This window comes from Sturnus vulgaris, chromosome 4, assembly GCF_052056855.1.
Source record: "Sturnus vulgaris isolate bStuVul1 chromosome 4, bStuVul1.hap1, whole genome shotgun sequence".
Classification (NCBI taxonomy): Eukaryota; Metazoa; Chordata; class Aves; order Passeriformes; family Sturnidae; genus Sturnus; species Sturnus vulgaris.
The window spans coordinates 29,587,968-29,605,558 of record NC_142246.1 but is presented as its reverse complement, the minus strand read 5'-3'; the positions used below and the strand labels follow the sequence as shown (position 1 = coordinate 29,605,558).

General features: G+C 39.6%; 1 protein-coding gene across 1 annotated transcript; it reads left to right on the top strand.

Annotated features, from left to right (window-relative positions):
- Positions 1 to 354: 354 nt before the first annotated feature.
- ASAH1 (N-acylsphingosine amidohydrolase 1) lies at positions 355 to 16,250 on the top strand. Its single transcript, XM_014873500.2, has 14 exons — positions 355 to 522; positions 5,623 to 5,669; positions 5,865 to 5,955; positions 7,163 to 7,249; positions 8,187 to 8,265; positions 9,135 to 9,209; positions 9,985 to 10,030; positions 11,316 to 11,460; positions 12,600 to 12,654; positions 12,857 to 12,938; positions 13,531 to 13,662; positions 13,882 to 14,005; positions 14,704 to 14,760; positions 15,423 to 16,250. The coding sequence occupies exons 1-14, from the start codon at positions 403 to 405 to the stop codon at positions 15,510 to 15,512; spliced, it is 1,230 nt and encodes a 409-aa protein (XP_014728986.2). The 5' UTR covers positions 355 to 402; the 3' UTR covers positions 15,513 to 16,250.
- Positions 16,251 to 17,591: the final 1,341 nt, after the last annotated feature.

Sequence of the window (17,591 nt, the reverse complement as noted above, 5' to 3'; positions counted from 1 at the left end):
ATAAATATGAAAAAGCTATGATTTGGGTTATATTTATATCAGGTTCTATAGGTATATCAGGTTATAGTCATATCTTATAACTCAAGCTATATAAGCACCTTGTAACTTTGACCTAAGTTATGTAGGCATCACTGCACAGGCTGCTTAGAATCTCCGCAGGACACAGAGTAATTAAAAATCGCAGCACTGCCAAAGTGAAAACTGGTGCCACGGGTTTTCTCGTAGCGTTGCCAAAGAGAGGCGATTTTATTTCAGACTCTTCTGTGCGGAAGTTGCCTTTTGTGGAAGCGCCAGTGAGCATGAGCCGCTGCCCTGTACCGTAGCTGCACGGGCGGTGCCGGGCCGGGCCGGGCCGGGCGGTGCCGGGCCGCCGCTCCCGCCCCCGGCGGGCGGGGCTCTGTCATGTGGCCGACGCTCCGGGAAGCGCCGCTCGGAGCCGAGCCGGGCAGGACCATGGCGGGCCGGGGCTGGGCGCTGCTGACGCTGCTCGCCCTGGCGCTGCCCGCCTGGGCGCCGGACCCGGTGAGCCTGGCGGGAGACGGGGAGGGCGGACGGGAGCGGGTCGGGTCGCCCCGGGGATGGCGTGGGGGATGCGGCTGCCGCCGCCCTTCCCGACGCGGGAGGCCCACGCGTGTGGATGCGCGGCATTGCCTCGCCCCACGGGCTCCCGAGCTCGGGCAGGGCTCCTGCGGCGAGAGGGGCTGTGCCACGGCCGTGCTGGACAAGCCCTTGGTCGCTGCTGCGCTCGGTTTCGTGCGCGTCTGTAATGTCAGTGCTGCCCTGCTACACCGCAGCCGCGATTCCCAGAAGGAAAGTTACGAGGGGTAGAATCTGCTGAGTGTGTTTGCTGGAGTTCACCCGAGGGGAGGAGCGCCAAGCAGGTGGACTTGGTGTGTCGTTTCTTGCTCTTTCGGCTGTTTGGGTTTTTTTAATTGAATAAGTGAAATATTTAACTTCTGGTGGAATTGGGAAGGCGGGGGAAGTCGTTTGAAGCAGGTTGGTCTCCATCTCCTGAGCAAGTAAACAGTTGCTCTTGCTTCCTGGTGTATTCCTGAAGCAGCGAAGCGTTGTTTCATCTCTTGAAGTTCGTAAATTTACTCGTCCTCTTTGAAGAGGACAGGTTTTAAATATCTCTGGATTTCAAAATAGTTTTTGCAATCTATTTTTAAATACTTTAGGAACATACTACCTCTTTTATTGTTTAGTTTGCTTTTTTTTTAAGCAAATTACATTGGTTTTGGAAAAATGGTAGGGGTTTTGTGAGAAGGAAGAGCTGCAGGAAATTACCGTGGACATCTGGATGACCAGTGTTCTCTTAGCATCTTTTCTACACAGAATTGGGCTTTTCTCTTTCCTCTCTCTGCTCTTCTTCCAGTCCCATCCCACTGGCCAAGAGCAGCTTCCTAACACTCTAAGCTATCTTCAGCTTAAAACACCTCCAGAATTTCAGCGAAAAGTGTCCTGGAGTGTGGAGTTGTAGAAGAAAGTTCCAGCTGTCAGCAAAGTAGTAGCATTAGAACTTGATTTGCATTTGATTTCATTTGGGTACATCTTTGCACTTGCACAATATCTGCTGTGTATCCAGGCTGCAGGTTGTGCTGCTGTGCAGTCTGCTATTAGGCTTAGATATTTTTTTTGTTGTTTGAGATGCAGGGATGCAGCATTTGCTGAAGAATTCTTCCTAAGTGCCACTGGGTTCATCTCATTAACAAAGAACACAGAAGATAAAAGCCTTGAAGTACATATCAGAGGTGCAGACTGTCAGTCCCTTTAGCTTTCATTGAGGCCCCCTCAACCATACTTACCTTTGTGTCCAAACTGCAATTTAAGTTGTCTTGTCACTGTTTCTTCAGTGCTGCAAGAGTACTGCTAACCTCTGTGTTCAGAAAGGTGAACAGCACTGGGACTCCTGCAGCACAATAGTGTTGCATTGGCATCATCCTATCCGGGAAGAGGAGCAGAGAGAAAAATGTGTTAGATCACAAAGTTCGTAGACCAAAAGATGCTGAATATAACAGATTGACTGAAAATACAGAATTATATTTAATAGCTCAAAGAGGTAATTTTCTGTTTGTTTTTACATAAGGGTGAAAAATATAAAATAAATATTAAGGAGGGATGCCAGAGATGGTCTACCACAAAAATAAAGAAATAAAGAACATGCTGGTATTCCTTAAACTGGACAAACTACATTCAGTCTATTTCATATTAATGAAATCAGGCTAGGTGTAAAATATATACTCAGCAGTCATTAAACCATGCATTAATTTTCTGTACTACAGTCAATAATAACTGTTACTACTTGATTTTTTTTATTTTTACAGTTCAACCAATTCATCTCAACAGCTCACTAGTTATTTGGTTTCTGTTCCACTTTTTTTTTATACAGTTAGTCAAAGTATAAATCTTCTGTGCTACTTCCACTTTTTATTTCCATCTTTCCCCATACCATGTTCCACTTCTCCTCCACTGTGTTATCTTCCTGTTAGTATTTTGATCCTGTGCTGCCACGTCTGTTTTTGTATCATTACCTGCCTCTTAATTTGAAAGTTGGCAGTATATAAGTTAACCAAGATATGTAACCTACTGGCAAGAGTAGATTTTAAAAAGCAAAACAAAGGGAGCATTAAATCACCATTCAAGAATAGCTGTATTGTTCTCAGGAAGTTCAATACATGTTTGAAAAGCACATTTATAGTGGTAACCTGCTGTTTGGATCCAGCTTCCAATAGCTTTTTCTAGGGGACGACCTCTGGCTTGTCACATTGGAAACTGAAGTTGATTCTGTCATGCTGGAAGGATGTTCCTGCTTTTCTTGGACAGAATTTATTGTTCCTCTTCCAGTGTCAAACCTCTGCAGAGAGGAGAACCCCGCTGACCACAGTAGTAACTTCATAGCTGCTTATTTTACTCTGGTTATAAAAAGTGCTTGATGGTTTTTCTGCTGCTACCAGAAAATTCTACAGGTGTCTTTTTTTTTTTTTTTTTAACCTTCTCAGAAAGCTTTGCAATTAATCTTTAGCTGGTTGCAGAGGATAACGATTTTTCTGTTCCTTGTTAGAACTTTATGTAAAAAAAAAAACAAAACAACAAAACACCCCACTTCTAGTTTTCTGATTGTCTTGACATCTTTTTAAGTTGCTGCCTATGTGCCAGGGGAAGCCACACGTGGAGCTGTTGCAGTCACTTGGTTTGTTCTCATTGGCGAGGAGACTGAGACCCCATTGCAGCCTACAGCTCCTCACAAGGGGAAGCACAGGGCAGGCACTGATCTCTTGTGACTGATCAGCAATAGGACCCGAGGGAATGGCCTGAAGCTCTGTCAGGGGAGATTTAAATTGGATATTAGGAAAAGGTTTTTCACCGAGGGTGGTGGGGCACTGCCTGTCAGAGATCAAGATGCATTTGGACATGTTCTCAGGCACAGGGTGTGACTCTTGGATTTGTCCCATGCAGGGCCAGGAGTTGGACTTGATGATCCTTGTGGGTACCTTCTAACTTAGGATATTCTGTGATTCTGTAATGTAATAGTTAACCTAAAGAAACAGTTCATAATCTCTAATTTCTTCAGATACCTCGAGTTTTGAAAGTTGTATAGGTTGTTTTAGGAATTACTGGCTTCTTTACCTTGCTTTAATTTTTCTCTCTCCCTTTAATTCTTGCTTTCCTCACCTTTTTTGTGGCTTAGGCTGCAAAGCTCTGGGAAGATAAAAATAGCTGCAGATACAGGATTAAAATCACAGGGGAATGTGCCAGGAGTGACATAACGTTTAGCACCTTCAGCTTAAAATCCTCTGAAATCAGTTTTGCACAGGTGCCACTGTTTCCTCTGTGAGTGTGGACTCTACTGACAGAGCAACTGAATTCTCATCCACTTTGGATAACTTTTTTGTTAGAAGCTTTATCTGTCAGGAAACGTATTTTGATGGAGGTCGTTCCTGAAGGTTCAGATCTGTACATCCATTGCACTAGGATGTATATGTAATGTCCCTTTTTTCTGATGGAATTTAGCATTGCGGGATGGAAAATTGCACAAGACAGTTGCGTCAATACTCTTAAGCATTCGTCTGGCTTTGCACAAAACCTCTGACTTTTGTTGCCTAATTAGTCATCTGATATCCCTCATGCCCTCCTTGTTTTGATGCTTCCACACTTTGAAAATTAAATGGCCTTTTATGTTTAACTTTTTGTTCCAGCTGTGCAAGGCTATAACTACACTGCAGTAGAATCTAGGAAGCACAAAACTGCTGGTTTTATACCTTCGCCTCATGTGTTGGAAAACCAAAATTCATCTCATGCTTTCTCCCACCAGCTGGAAACAGTAGAAATAAATAGCATTACAACACACAGAAGTCAATCCCAATTTAGAATTGCTGTTTCCAGTTGTAGCAACTTAGGCCAGTGTTTAAAGTCCGTGGGATTCTGTAGGACATTGTGTTTTCTATATTAATGCATTAAAAACAGATAATGAGATTAGCACAAAGAGAACGTTGACATGAGTTAATTTCTTTGTCCCAGTTATGTAGGTGCTGGAGATGTTGTCTCCAGGTTTCACTGGAATGCATTATAAGGACGCACTAGAAATCTAATTAATACAGCCTAATAAATGTTGGAAATTAAGGGTGGGGAAGAAGGGAATTAGTGGAAGGATCTCTCCATAATTTGTCTGTGTTCTGTCTCCCAAACAATTGTGCTTTGGGAGCTTTTCTGCGGGCTCCCAGAACAGCACATGTACCTTTCCTTTTTCTTAGTGAGATATATTATATTCTAAGGAGTTTTCTGAACTTCTCACATAGTTTCGGGACCAAATCTGGCCTGCTCTCAACTGGCTTGAAGCACAAGTTTGGGTGGCCAGTAGGCATTTGCTTGTATGTCATTGGGTAAAACATAGAATTATAATTGGGGCATGTATATGCATATGTTTATATATATATATATATATGCATGGTTTATGTAATTGATAGAAAAACAACCTTTTACATTCACTTTTAGCATTCACTTTGAGCATGCCTAAAATAGCTCACAAACTTTCATTTGTAACTAGCCATGCTCCCAGGAATGAGGGTGTATTTTTTAGTCACATTCCTAATTGTACCCCACATATTGTTTAGCACCACTTCTCCACACTGAATCCGAAGTCACACCATGTAGCTCATTCCACCAGCTGAGGGATCACCCAAAGTTCATTATGCTTTCCCTGCCCCAGCTGCACAGTGGAGTTTAACACTAAACATAATTAGGAATGACACTATGAAATGGGATTATGCATTGGAGGAACAGAACAGACTGGTCCACACTGAGATCTAAGGTTCCTGAACTTGCAGAAAGAATATGCTTTTGAAGTGCTCTTCATTAAATCACATGGAGTAAAAATATATACAGTTTGTATATTTGTCATACCCTTGTGGTTGCCCTGGACTACACTAGACAACTTGTCTAAAGGTCTGTCAGACAGCATGGGGAAGTTGCTTCTGGTCCCTCCTCTTCTATTTTCCTCTTTCCCAAGTCCCAAGACTTTGAATTAACTGATTAGTCCTAAAGGTTTAATTCAAAACTAGGTCTACTAGAATAATAGTGTTTTTAACAAAGAGGCTAAATAGTAATGTTCCATTGTCTTTGCAGTATGGAGAAGAATGCAGGAGCAAAATGTACCCTCCTTCAGGACCAACGTAAGTAATATGATTCAACTTGTCTAGCAAATTACAGAGAGGTTGTGATTTGCAAGTCTGAACAAGGTTTTTTTTCTTGCAACTCGTTCCTATTGCAGGTCTACAAAATGCTAGTTACAGGTGGGAAAGCACCTGTTTTTTCAAATGTTTCTTCAGAACCTTCTTTAAATTTGATCTCTGGTATTTCTCTCTCAGGTTCAAAGGGAATATACCCACATACGTCATAAATCTCGATTTACCTCCCAGCAAAAGGTGGGATGAGTTGATGCGTGACAAAAAGACAGAGGTGAGAAATGCAGAGCTTGCTCTGAAGCTTAGCAGATATAAAACTAGCACATAGCCTTCTATTCTGAGAAAAGTTTTAAAAGGAGTACATGTGCTGAAAGTATCTGAAAGGGATAATATTTCCAGCAGACTTTTCTAATATGATTACAGTCCAAAATAATTGCATGGGTAAATTTTTTTTTCTGTTTAACACTTAAGCTAGCAACATCAAGTGTAGAGACACTGGTGTTTGGGATGGTGAGATGTAAAAACCAGTGTGCCATAAACAAGTGTGTGCCATTCCATTTATCAAATCTCCTTAGTCTTGAAGTGATGGAGGATGAAGAGGGAGTGACACACCAAAGAAATAGCCTTAGTAAACTGAAGTGAAACTGAGGCAGCATCTCTTCTCTGCACCTCCCTACTTCTCTCAAAATGCTACATGAGATGATGAAATGGCAAGGGGCAAATTAAGAACTTCCTGCCCTTTTTAGGAATGCTGGTTGTAGCACTGGTGTTTACATAGCACAAATATTTTTTTTAATATTTGAGCCTATTTCAAACTACTTAAAACAGCTGTTCTGAAGATAGCTGAAAATTCAGTTCAGTAATTTTTAATTTCTCAAGGCCAGGGCATTTTGCTATATCCCTCGACTTTGGCCTTTCCACTCTGAAAGTCAGAAAAATTCTACTTACATGCTAATATTTATTTTTGAGGTCTCATTTAGGCCAGTGGGCGTTGGCAGCTTCGAGTTTCACCTTAAATTCTGAAGAGTTTTATCTCTTGTGTACTTTGGAATTAGATCACATGGAGTGGAACTCTTATTTGCAACATTTGCAAATCGAATGCATGTGCTTTAATAACAAATTTATTGAGTGTTTTTGTCTTCAGTACTATCAGTGCTTAAGCAAAGAGCTTGAAATTAACATTCTGAAAGATGAAAGAGTGTAGAGTACTAAAATGTGTTCAAAGGAGCAGAACACAAAGATGGCTTTCCTGTAATTTGTTATTTCTGGTAGAAAGACACATTGGAATTAATCAAGAAAGTTACGTGAACAAGTCTTGAAGAGTGATTCTAGTGGGGAGCTGGGAATATTTCAAGTATGCAACATTTAGCACTTTATTTAAATATATATTTTTTGCAACAAAGTGTTTTTTTCAAAAGTCTGTCAAGGCTTCCTGTTATGCTTAAGATCTTCTATTTAACAAAAGGCATTGCTCTTTTTAGTTGAAGACTGTGGTCCAGAATATTAAAGATATAGCAAATACCTTCTTCCCCAGTGGCAAAGTTGTTGACATAGTGGATAACAAAATAGTAAGTATTTTCATCTTAATTATTTTATTTCTGTATGCTCTGACTAAATAATTAGAATACTTCTAAATCTGGCAATTAAGAACTTTCAAAGTTATTAATTTACAAGTTCTTAATTCCACTTCCAGAACAGAACAAAAATGCTATTTCAAACAGTCACTCTGAAATTTTGCCTTCTTGTCTACTCTGAATGACTGAAACCATCAAACAAAAAATGCATGTCTCTTCCTCTTCTAATTTTTCATAAGATTTTCAATTTTGGATTGGTAACACTGGACAAATATGCAACAAACTGTTACTGTAGCAAAACACTTGACTGAAATTTTTTACCATATTCCACTTCTTTTAAACAGTAGAATAAAATCAGATATTGGAAACTGTAATAAATGTCTGATCACAGGGACAGCTTTGACCAGGCCTCGCTTTTAAAATTAATTTGAGTCTGATTAAAGTAAGCTTTGAGATGAAACAGGGGAAAGCAGTGTAGGGTTTGAGACAGAAAAAGATAAGATCTCTACCCCATCTTTAGTTACAGCCTTTAGTTATATCCTTGTGTGCCTGAGTGGGGTGGACGTAAAGGCAGCTTTTACAGGTGCCATGCCGATGTGTGAAAGTCAGGGATGCCCAAAAACACCGACATTGAGCTCCCTTGCAGTTGAGCTTTTAATTTATAGGAGTCTTACTTCACTTTTCTGTCTGTTGCCGCTAATAGAGGCTGTGCTCATGTCCATTGCACACGTCAGTGCTTTGATAAGTTTTACTTCAGTTAAGTGCATACTTATCTTCAAAGGACTCTGCAAACATCCTCAAGTTCTACAGATTGCAGAGAAATTAAACACTCAATAGCTGTGAGAAAACTGTGTCTGTTGAGGAGACATTTGTTATAAGTAACAAAATATTGTTAATTTAAATGTATATCATATAAAACTTTTCCTTTCAGGCTCATCTGACTGCTACACTCCCTTATCCTTTCAATGAAGAGCTCCAAGGGATTGCAAATTCATCTGGGATTCCTTTGGGTAACAGTTTCCAACACTTTATTAGCATAGTGGAAAGCTGAACACAGACTCATTTAAAATTAGTGTGTTTACCAATATGCAGTTAGTTAGTTTTAGTCATCTGTGACTTTAGCAAACCATTAATTAAGTAGTTAAAGCAATAAATTACATCTCACACTAAACAAAAGCAGTGTTTTAGAGGAAAATGGAATAAATCATATAAGCCTTTTATCAGGCTGGGACTTCTCTGTAGAGCTGTAAGTTCCCACTCCAAGGTTTTGGGAAGTGGAGCAAGTCTCAGCTCCTGTGCACCAAAATTTGAGGGAATCCTTTATTCTTGTTGTTTTTGCACTCTGCTGCATGTCTGCTGTTGACATAGAAAGAAGTTAATGCTCAGTTACCTGCTGTTCCTGCTTTCCCTTGTGGTCCTTGCCACGTCCTTCTGCCTTTGCTCTGTACCTCCTGGAAAAGAAGGCCATTCCAGGTGAGGAGTGTAGGCACTGAGTTCTTCCAGAACTGAGACAGAGAAGGGGCACTGCCTGCTGCTAGCAGCAGCTCTTATGTGGCAGTAGTGGTACATATAACAGCTTTCTTCTTCAAAGTGAATTTCATAGCTTGTTTTGAAGTTGCCAGAGGAGGAAATAGCAATGACTGTCAGTTTTGTGCATGGTAAGGCAGAAGGTCAGGGGATTCTGATCCCTCTATTTGCCTTTCAGGAAGCTCTTGATTTTGCTGAACCAGTCATTTTAAAGATCAAAGAAGATTTAAATTGAAATATTGAACAGAAATATTACAGAATACTGAACTTTACACTATGCTTTTTTCTAACCATTTTTTTCTGCTTATGGTAAGTTTCAAATTATTGAACTTTGTTTCTTTTTTTTTTCTAGGGGAAATCGTGATTTTTAACATTTTTTATGAAATTTTTACTGTATGTACATCAATAGTGGCAGAAGATAAAACAGGTAATGCAATCCAAAATAGTGATAATAGTTTTCTTTCATGTAGAACCTCAGTTATGCAAATACATTCATCCTTAACTGCAGGCAATAAGGTCTATTAAAGAGAAATAAATAAAGTATAAAAGGTAATAATAATGCCTAAGGACTGATAATAAAAGGTATTCCTTGTGAAAGGGAATAATAGTTCATAAGTGTCTTATGTTTAAAAAAGGACAAAAATGCTTTCAAAGATATTTTGATTTTGTCAGATGGTGAGTTTTTTGTGATTGGTTGGTTGGGGGTTTTTTAGTAGGTGGTATTGGTCTTTCTAGGGGAAAGAAACACCAGCAACACACATGAAACTTTCTCAATGCCATGCAGGATTTTGCATCTAGTTTCTAGATATTGCATGTGTATGCTGGTAGAGAAAATGGACAGTCCCTTCTAAGAAAAGAGCCTTTAATTCTACTGCTTAGTTCTGCAGCCCTTGTCTGCACCTGTTCCAACTTAGGAAGTTTCTAAGGGATTCTCAGAGGGCTTACAAGCATCTCACTTGTAAAGATTAGAGGCTGAGATGGACAGCAGTTTGCAAAATTACTTGATTTCAGTTATGGCAAAACACTGCTCTGACCAATAAAAACCCATCATAACATTGTGGTTATGAAAAGAGCAAGTAGAGAATGCTATTTTCCTCGCCCACTTTCCCAGATAATTGACTGCTTACTCATTTCTTGGGTTTCTAAGCTGAAATTTGTCTATTTCTATGGAAAATTGTATTTAATTATTTTTTGATATATAGGGAAACTGTACCACGCCAGAAACTTGGATTTTGGACTGTTCCTAGGGTAAGTACTTAAACTTGTGATTGTTTTGGTTTTTTTTTAAACCCAAAGAAAAAGCAAGCTGAACTTTAAATAGCTACATACATTCTTTGAGTCTTCTTTGGATATCCATAAGACTGGGACAAGTAATTCTCCATTTTCTGTTGTGAAAAAAGGCTGAAATGAAAAGATCGGGATGTTCTGCTGATATTATGTCAAACTGCCCCAAGTGCATCAAGAACAGTTGTATTTTGCTACTTACTGTTATTCTCAGCTCCAGTTCAAACTGTGTCAAACTAAAGAATGGCCCATGTAACCTGATCTCTGAGGCACAGTGTATCTTGTTCTTTACATGAAGGGTTGAAGCAGCAATTTTAATACATGCAGTGAAATGGGGATTGGATTAGGGCTTGGGGTTTTAGTGATTTCCTCCCCTCTCCTCCCACCCAGTTATTGTACTGTGCTCCACTGGCACTTGCCATCATTCTTCATTTCTTTACAAGCTCTGTAGTTTGTTGCCTAGCCCTATTAGTTCTCCTTTCATACCCTGTGATCAGGTAGTTCAGCGTTTGCTTTTATTACCCCAGTATATTTTGTAATATCACTCATCCAGATGATGCTCAATGCACAATTGGAATTTAAATGCTCATCCTTATTAAAGTTCTTACCTACCTATTAAAAACTCACATGTTGTCTACTGTGACTCCACCTTTCCCTTGGTTTGGCTTGTGTTAGACTTCTCTCACTTGTCAGAAATACTGTAAAAATGCTTCCTGAAAATGAAAGAAGCTTTCAAAGCTGCTCCCAGAGTCTGGATTATTTCCAGAGAATTCAACATTCTGCTAAGTGCTCTTTATCAAACTTTTGCCTACAAACTGGTCTGGCTTATTTCACAAAATTGGTACTTCCCTTCAAATCCAGTAGTACATGGTTTCTTTTCTGCCTTTGAAAAATGAGAATTCAAGGTTTGGTGTCGCAAGTGGTACCTGTGGCTCCCTTTGCCAGCAGGTAGAGAACAAAGTTATGTGTTCAAAACAAACTAGCTGTGATGGTGGTGCTGTTTAATCCTGAGCAATATATATACTCTTGGTTCAAACAGAACTTAGTTCTTTTCACTGCCTGCCTGTGCATTTAGACTTCTTAGTTGTTCCTTGCTGGTGCTTCTCAGGTAACTACAGAGCAGTGATGTTGGCTGATGTGAGTAAGATCAGAGGACAGGTATCATACAGAGGATGCCTGCATGCTGTGAAGGGAACCTTTGAAAACTACTGAGAGGGGGAAGTTTCAAATGCTGTACTGTCTCCTGCAGGTGGGATGTTAAAAATAATTCCTGGACGTTAACTCGGGAACTGAAGCCTTTAGTGGTACTTTTGGACTTTCAGAGAAACAACAAAACAGTGTTCAAGTCCACAAATTTTGCAGGATACATAGGCATGGTGTCTGGAGTCAAACCAGTAAGTATGGGGATGGGGCCTTGATGCTTCAGACTTTCCTTTAATATTTAAATTTTTCTGCTTTCATGCTCTGCCTTGGGATGTTTTCCAATAAATGATCTCTTAGTTGTTCTGGTGCACAGCATAGCTACTTGAAAACAGATAAAGAAAACAATGCTGCATTCTTCCTTGTGAAAGGAGATTGCCTAAATGAAATGTTTCTGTTTGGATAGTTCTTAAATACAGCATTAAATTTCAACTATGAGCAGGAGTGAATACAAAGTGCTGAAGTGGTTAGAGTTTCTTGCTGGCTAATAGCTAATGCTGTGATCCCAGAGATGAAACAGCATGCTTGTGCTATTTAATTCTTTCTCCAATCCTTCTTAGAAAAGGCAGTCCTGCATTTTAAGATTTATTTTGTTTGGTTTATGTTTAATAGGCTCCTGAAATCTGGGGTTTATATACCTCTTAAAAACTACCAGTACAGAACTACATCAGGGTGTCCAACTTACCACAACTTCTCCTTTCTTATATTCTCTATCTTCTATTGTAGGTCGTGTTTCTTCTTGTAGACCATTTCTGGCCTAAATCTCTGCATTGTATTCATTTATTTTTATCTTTTGCTCAAATAAATTGGGAAGATTCCATTCTGAAAATGATTCAGGGTAGCTGAGTTCAGGTTTTTTTTCTGAAACATTAGTCGGAGATATTTGAGTTTGAATTGTGTGTTCCAAGTAGCATGGACTGCAGAGTGTGCAGCTGCATGCCCATGTGAATAGCAGTTACATATCAGGGTGTGCTTAGCACTGGGACTTAAGGTAGAATAGTACTCAGAGGTCTGAGAAGAAGGGAAAGGAAAACTGCTAATTCAGTGATGCAACACAGACCAAGAAGAAAAAATGGCCACAGGCTTGACTTGCTTAGTGTAAAAGCATGCCTTGCTGATTTTCTGCCGGGTCAAAAAACTCATTTCTACTTATTCAAGCCATGATAAATTGGGTTCTTCTCTACATGAGCTTGATCTTGCAGTCTGTTACTCAGAGGGGAAGAGTCTAACAAAGAAGCTCAATTGACATCTAAATTGCAATGCTGCCTCTTGTGTATTAGTGGTACTCGTGGGCTGGCAATGGCTGAAGGTTGGCTTGTTTAATTCTTTTCAGAACTTGTTCACTCTGACAATGAACGAGCGTTTCAGTCTTGATGGTGGTTATGTGGGTGAGTAATGTTCATTTCTTTCATTATTTCTGCCCAAGTTTTCCAGACCTTGGGCAAACTAGTTACTGAAACAAACAGGCATACAAATGGTGAAAAGATTGCAGATGAGTAAGATAAAACACAGCTCATTTTAAAACCAGCTGTGAAAGTTAGAATAGCATGAGTGAACTGTCTGAAAACAAATTATTGTGATATTTTGCAGGAATCTTCGAATGGTTTCTTGGTAGAAGAGATGGTATGTGGATGGGCTTTCTTACAAGAACAGTATTAGAGAATGCTACAAGGTATTCCCTCTAAGTATTATGCTAATTTAATCTGCTTTGCATTCAACTAGCATGAGTACTGTAGATGTACGCATAATATCCTGTGATACAGATACCTCCCTAGTGGCCTTAACTTTAAATAGTTCTGGTTTTGCTGGTACTCTGGAGCAGGAGGTGAAGCATCACACATGATCCCTCATATTTTTTCTGATTTCTTTTTTCCTGATGAGTCTGTTGGTAATCTAAATGCGTAACAGCATTCTGCATCAAAGCACATCCAACAGGTACTGGTACATTGTAGGAAGTAAGCAGAAACAAAGCTGTTATGCAATATATTAATTCAGTGGAATATGACACAGTATGTTATCATTTTACTCATATTTTTAGTGTAGAAAAAGTGTAAAGAACACCTCTAACTATCATACTTTAAGTACAAAATGAGACGAGAAGCTTTACTTAAATGTGGTCCTTTATCATGATCCTGTCTCCTTATATGTGCATGAAATGGGAAGAAAGGCTTAACTACCCAAACTTTTCCTGGGTCTCTGAAACTTGCTCTTGAGTACTTGAACCATTTGTAGCATTTAATAGTCCAACATTATTTTACCCACAGTTACCAGGATGCAAAAGACAGACTGGCAAAAACAAGACTTCTGGCTCCAGCTTACTTTATTCTGGGTGGAAAAAATTCTGGAGAAGGGTGTGTGATAACTCGATCCAGGACAGCTGCTCTAGATATCTGGGAGTGAGTATGCTTGATCTGACACCTGACTCAGTCTTCCAGAAGAGGACAGGTTCCACCAATAATTGTGTGGTCTGTTTCTTGTGACTGCTGTTGTACAAGAACTCACTTCTTTACCGTCATTGAAAAATACCACAGCAAGCCTAAAAAAATAATGCATCTGTATATAGTACATACTGTATACTTAGAGAAGCAAAACACAAACTTAGACCTCTTTTCCAGCCTTGATATCAAGAGGGGCACGTGGTACGTGTTAGAAACCAACTACGATCGCTGGAAGCCTCCACTGGTGCTGGATAATCGTAGAGGACCCGCAATGAAATGCCTGAACCAGACAACTCAAGAGGTAAGCATCCTCCAAAAAATCATATCCTGCTGGTCTGAAACTCCCAAGTTGCATTGTTGACCTGACACAGCCAGGAGCATTTTCAAGCGCTGCTGTAATGACACAAGTGGCTGATGATTTTGTGATAACTTGTCTCTGCTTCTGGGTTATAAGAAGATGGCTCTCTACATGGGTGAGGATGTGGTTTTTTTTGTTTATTCGTTTGTTTGGGGTTTTTTTTTGGGATACTGTTCTGTTTTTTGGTTTGGTTTTTGGTGGTAGTTTTAGGGGAGATTGGGTTTTTCGTGATTCTTTTTTATTTGGTTTGTTGGGGTCTTTTTGTTTGGTTGTTTGGTTTGTTTTGGGCTTTTTTTTCATCTAGGTGGGTTTCCTGAAAGTATTTTCAGCAGCTGCAGAAGCAGGAGGGTACACCCAAAGATACTTTGAGAAAGACTTGCGGGGTTTTCAGGGTAGTTTTACCAGTGAAATTCAAACACACACTCTCGGGAAGCAAACACACTTAAGTGTGTCATGTTCTGCTAAGATCTAGTCTGGCCAAATTTTTGTAGCCTACATTCTTCTGATATCAAAGTGTTATGGGAATCTTGTACTCTTAAAGATGTATCCTGTTATTTAAATGAGGTGTAAAAAAATGAGTTCTCAGCATTTACATTAACAGGTTAAATGCCCCTTAATATCAGTGTATTATTTTCTTTCAGAATCTCTCCCTACCAGCAATTTATGATGTTCTCTCCACAAAGCCTGTCCTCAATAAGGTAATGGTTCTATTTTTGTAGGAAGTTGAGAGTGGGGAGCAGACCACTAACTACTGTACATCTAAGGAGGAGGCTTCAGTGGTACATTCAGGGGTTTTAGGCAAAAATGTTAATGTAAAAACAAATTTCACATTACTTTTTAAAAGCAAAATGTAATGGCTGAAATAGCTGTTTTCCAATGGCCCTATAGCTTTAAAATTCTTGGTAACCTAAGCCCTTTCCTCATAGCTGGCCCTGGTTTGAGGCAGCAGCCACTTTGCAGAAATCTTGAGCACCCTTCTAACCAGAAATAATGCGTGATCTATGTCTTTGTAAATTCACATAAAACAAGTTAATATACCTCATGATTTAGGTATACTACAGGCACGTTATTCTTGCAACACAAGAGTTTTTAGTCTGATCTTGAAATTTTGGTCTTTAGGAAAAAAAACCCTGAAGGAAATAGTTTTTAAGAGTTTTTGAATAATGAAGTTTAGTTCCTGTGTTAAGTGGAGGCAGCATTCTTGACTGAGAACACAGACAATTCGTACTTGCATGTTGTTGACTAAAGAAGTTAAATGCTCATTTTTGTAAAACTGTTCAGCTGTATCAGAGAGAGTTTTTCACTAATTCCTGTGATGTGGTTTATTTTCTTCTTTCTTCTTCCTCCCCCTGCCCGTTAGCTGACTGTGTGCACAACGCTGATGGAGGTGTACAATGGCCATACAGAGACTTACCTGCGGGAATGCCCAGATCCCTGTAGCCCTTGGTAGCCCTGTACCTCTCCTGTGTTGGAAGCTGCTTGTCCAAATTGGCATCCTCCACGAGAAAATGCTTCTGGAAAGAGATAACTCAGTCTAACTCCTTTGTTCAGAAATCTAATGGCTCTATAGAAATGGCAAAACACTTCTAACAATGAAGGACCCTGTCTCACAGCAGACTCTTCTTGCTTTGTTCTGCTGACAAGAAATGTATCCTCATGAGTGTCTGGTATGATTTCAGCCATTTCTGTCAAATGAGTTCAGCAATAAGTTCTAGATCTCTTCAGTCTTTGCAGTATTCTTGGTGTGTTGTTGGTTGGGAGTTTGTTAATTTTGGGGTTTTTAGTATGGTTTATTTCGATTAAAATCCTTCAAAAGGACACAAGTTATAATGGCACCTACCAAGCATCAAAAAGAATTGGGTATAAGACAACCATCGGGAACAATACAATTCTATTATTCTTTCATAAGCACTTAAATTGCTATTGTTCTGGTTTAATACGAGGATATGTCTGATATGCACTTTTATAAAATAGCCTACTAAGTGTCATATTCTGTCACAGAAACAAGGTCTTGGGGAAATATCTGAAATAAGATCTGAGCCAAGAATGTCTTGCTACTGATTTGTAACTCTTTTGCTGAAGCTCTTTCTTGGCTTGTTAACAAATGTGGGTTTTTTTAATGCAGATTTTTCTGTTATCTCAAAAAAAATACTAATACAATAAAGAAAATATACTTTCTGTGACCAAAGTACACATGTATTGATTTCATACTTCAGTCTAAGACATCATGCATGTTAGATACCACACGGCATAAACTGCTTTCATTTCCAAATAGACTGTCTGAAAAACTGATTTCTTATGATTTTGTAAACTGGTAGCTAAAGCTATTATCATAATAAACTAATTGGGTTGTTTTGGGAGGATTTTAGTTGGTTGGCTTTTTTGAAAGTGAGGAAAGGACACCAAGTCAGATTACATCATTGTCTGGAATTCAAGTTAAGAAAGAAAGGTCCTTTAGAGAGAAGTAGTAGCACCCTAATATCCTTGGATGCAGGTAATGTAGGAGGCAGTAGTTTTACCTGTGCCACTGGCTGCATTGCTGGGGCTAGCTTACAGTTCCAGCTCTTGTGTTTTCTAACATGTGAGGAGAAGACACTGCAGAGTGAGCTTAGGGACTGGTATGTATCGTGGTTCCCTTGTAATATTTTCTCAACCCCCTAGGAAAGAGGTGCTATTCCTATTCCTATTCCTATTGCACCAGGAATTCAAAGTTGCCAGGAGTGTAAGGGAAGTGTTTGCTCTCTCTTTGGTGTCTACAGAGACAGTATTGCATGAGGCATTCCAATTAAAACCTGCGAGTTCATGACATCCAGTCACAATGGGACTCTAGATAGCCAGGACACACAGAACAGTACTGGTGTAATGCAGAAGTTGAGAGCTGCTACAGTATACTACAGCTTCCTGTTCCAAACACTGAAGGGTATTAAATTCTTTACCCCATAATTAGAAATTTAACACTAAGAAGTCTACAGAAGGGGAATGAAATCAAAATAATGTCTTCAGGGAAAAAGTGGTGGATTCTCTAACTCTGGGCATTTAAGAGTCAGCTGAACAGTGTGCTGGGCCTTCTTGTCTAGATTGGGCTTTTGCCAAAAAAGATTGGACCAGCTGATCCTTGAGATTCTTTTTAACTCCATGTTTTATGATTAAAAGATAACCTTGATTCATTCCTTGTTTCAGTAGCCAGGTTACCATTTTACTGCAAACTTGGCTTTTATTAGAGGCTCTCCTCCCAACAGCATTGGAAGAAGTGGAGACAGCAGGAATGCTATTTACCAAATAATTTTAGCAGCTGATAAAGAAACACGGCTTCTGGTTGAAGGAAATGAAACACTGATATTCTAGGCCTTAGAACAATGCTTGTAGTAGCACAGCAATAAGCAATTCAGGGGGATGTAACACTGACAAATTGAGAGCACACAGAAATCAACATCCCACTGATTAAACAAGGGGCAGTTAGTTGTGCATCTAATTTATTTTTAGCTGAAGCATGCAAGCAGAAGTATGTTAGCATGATTGTACTACCAGG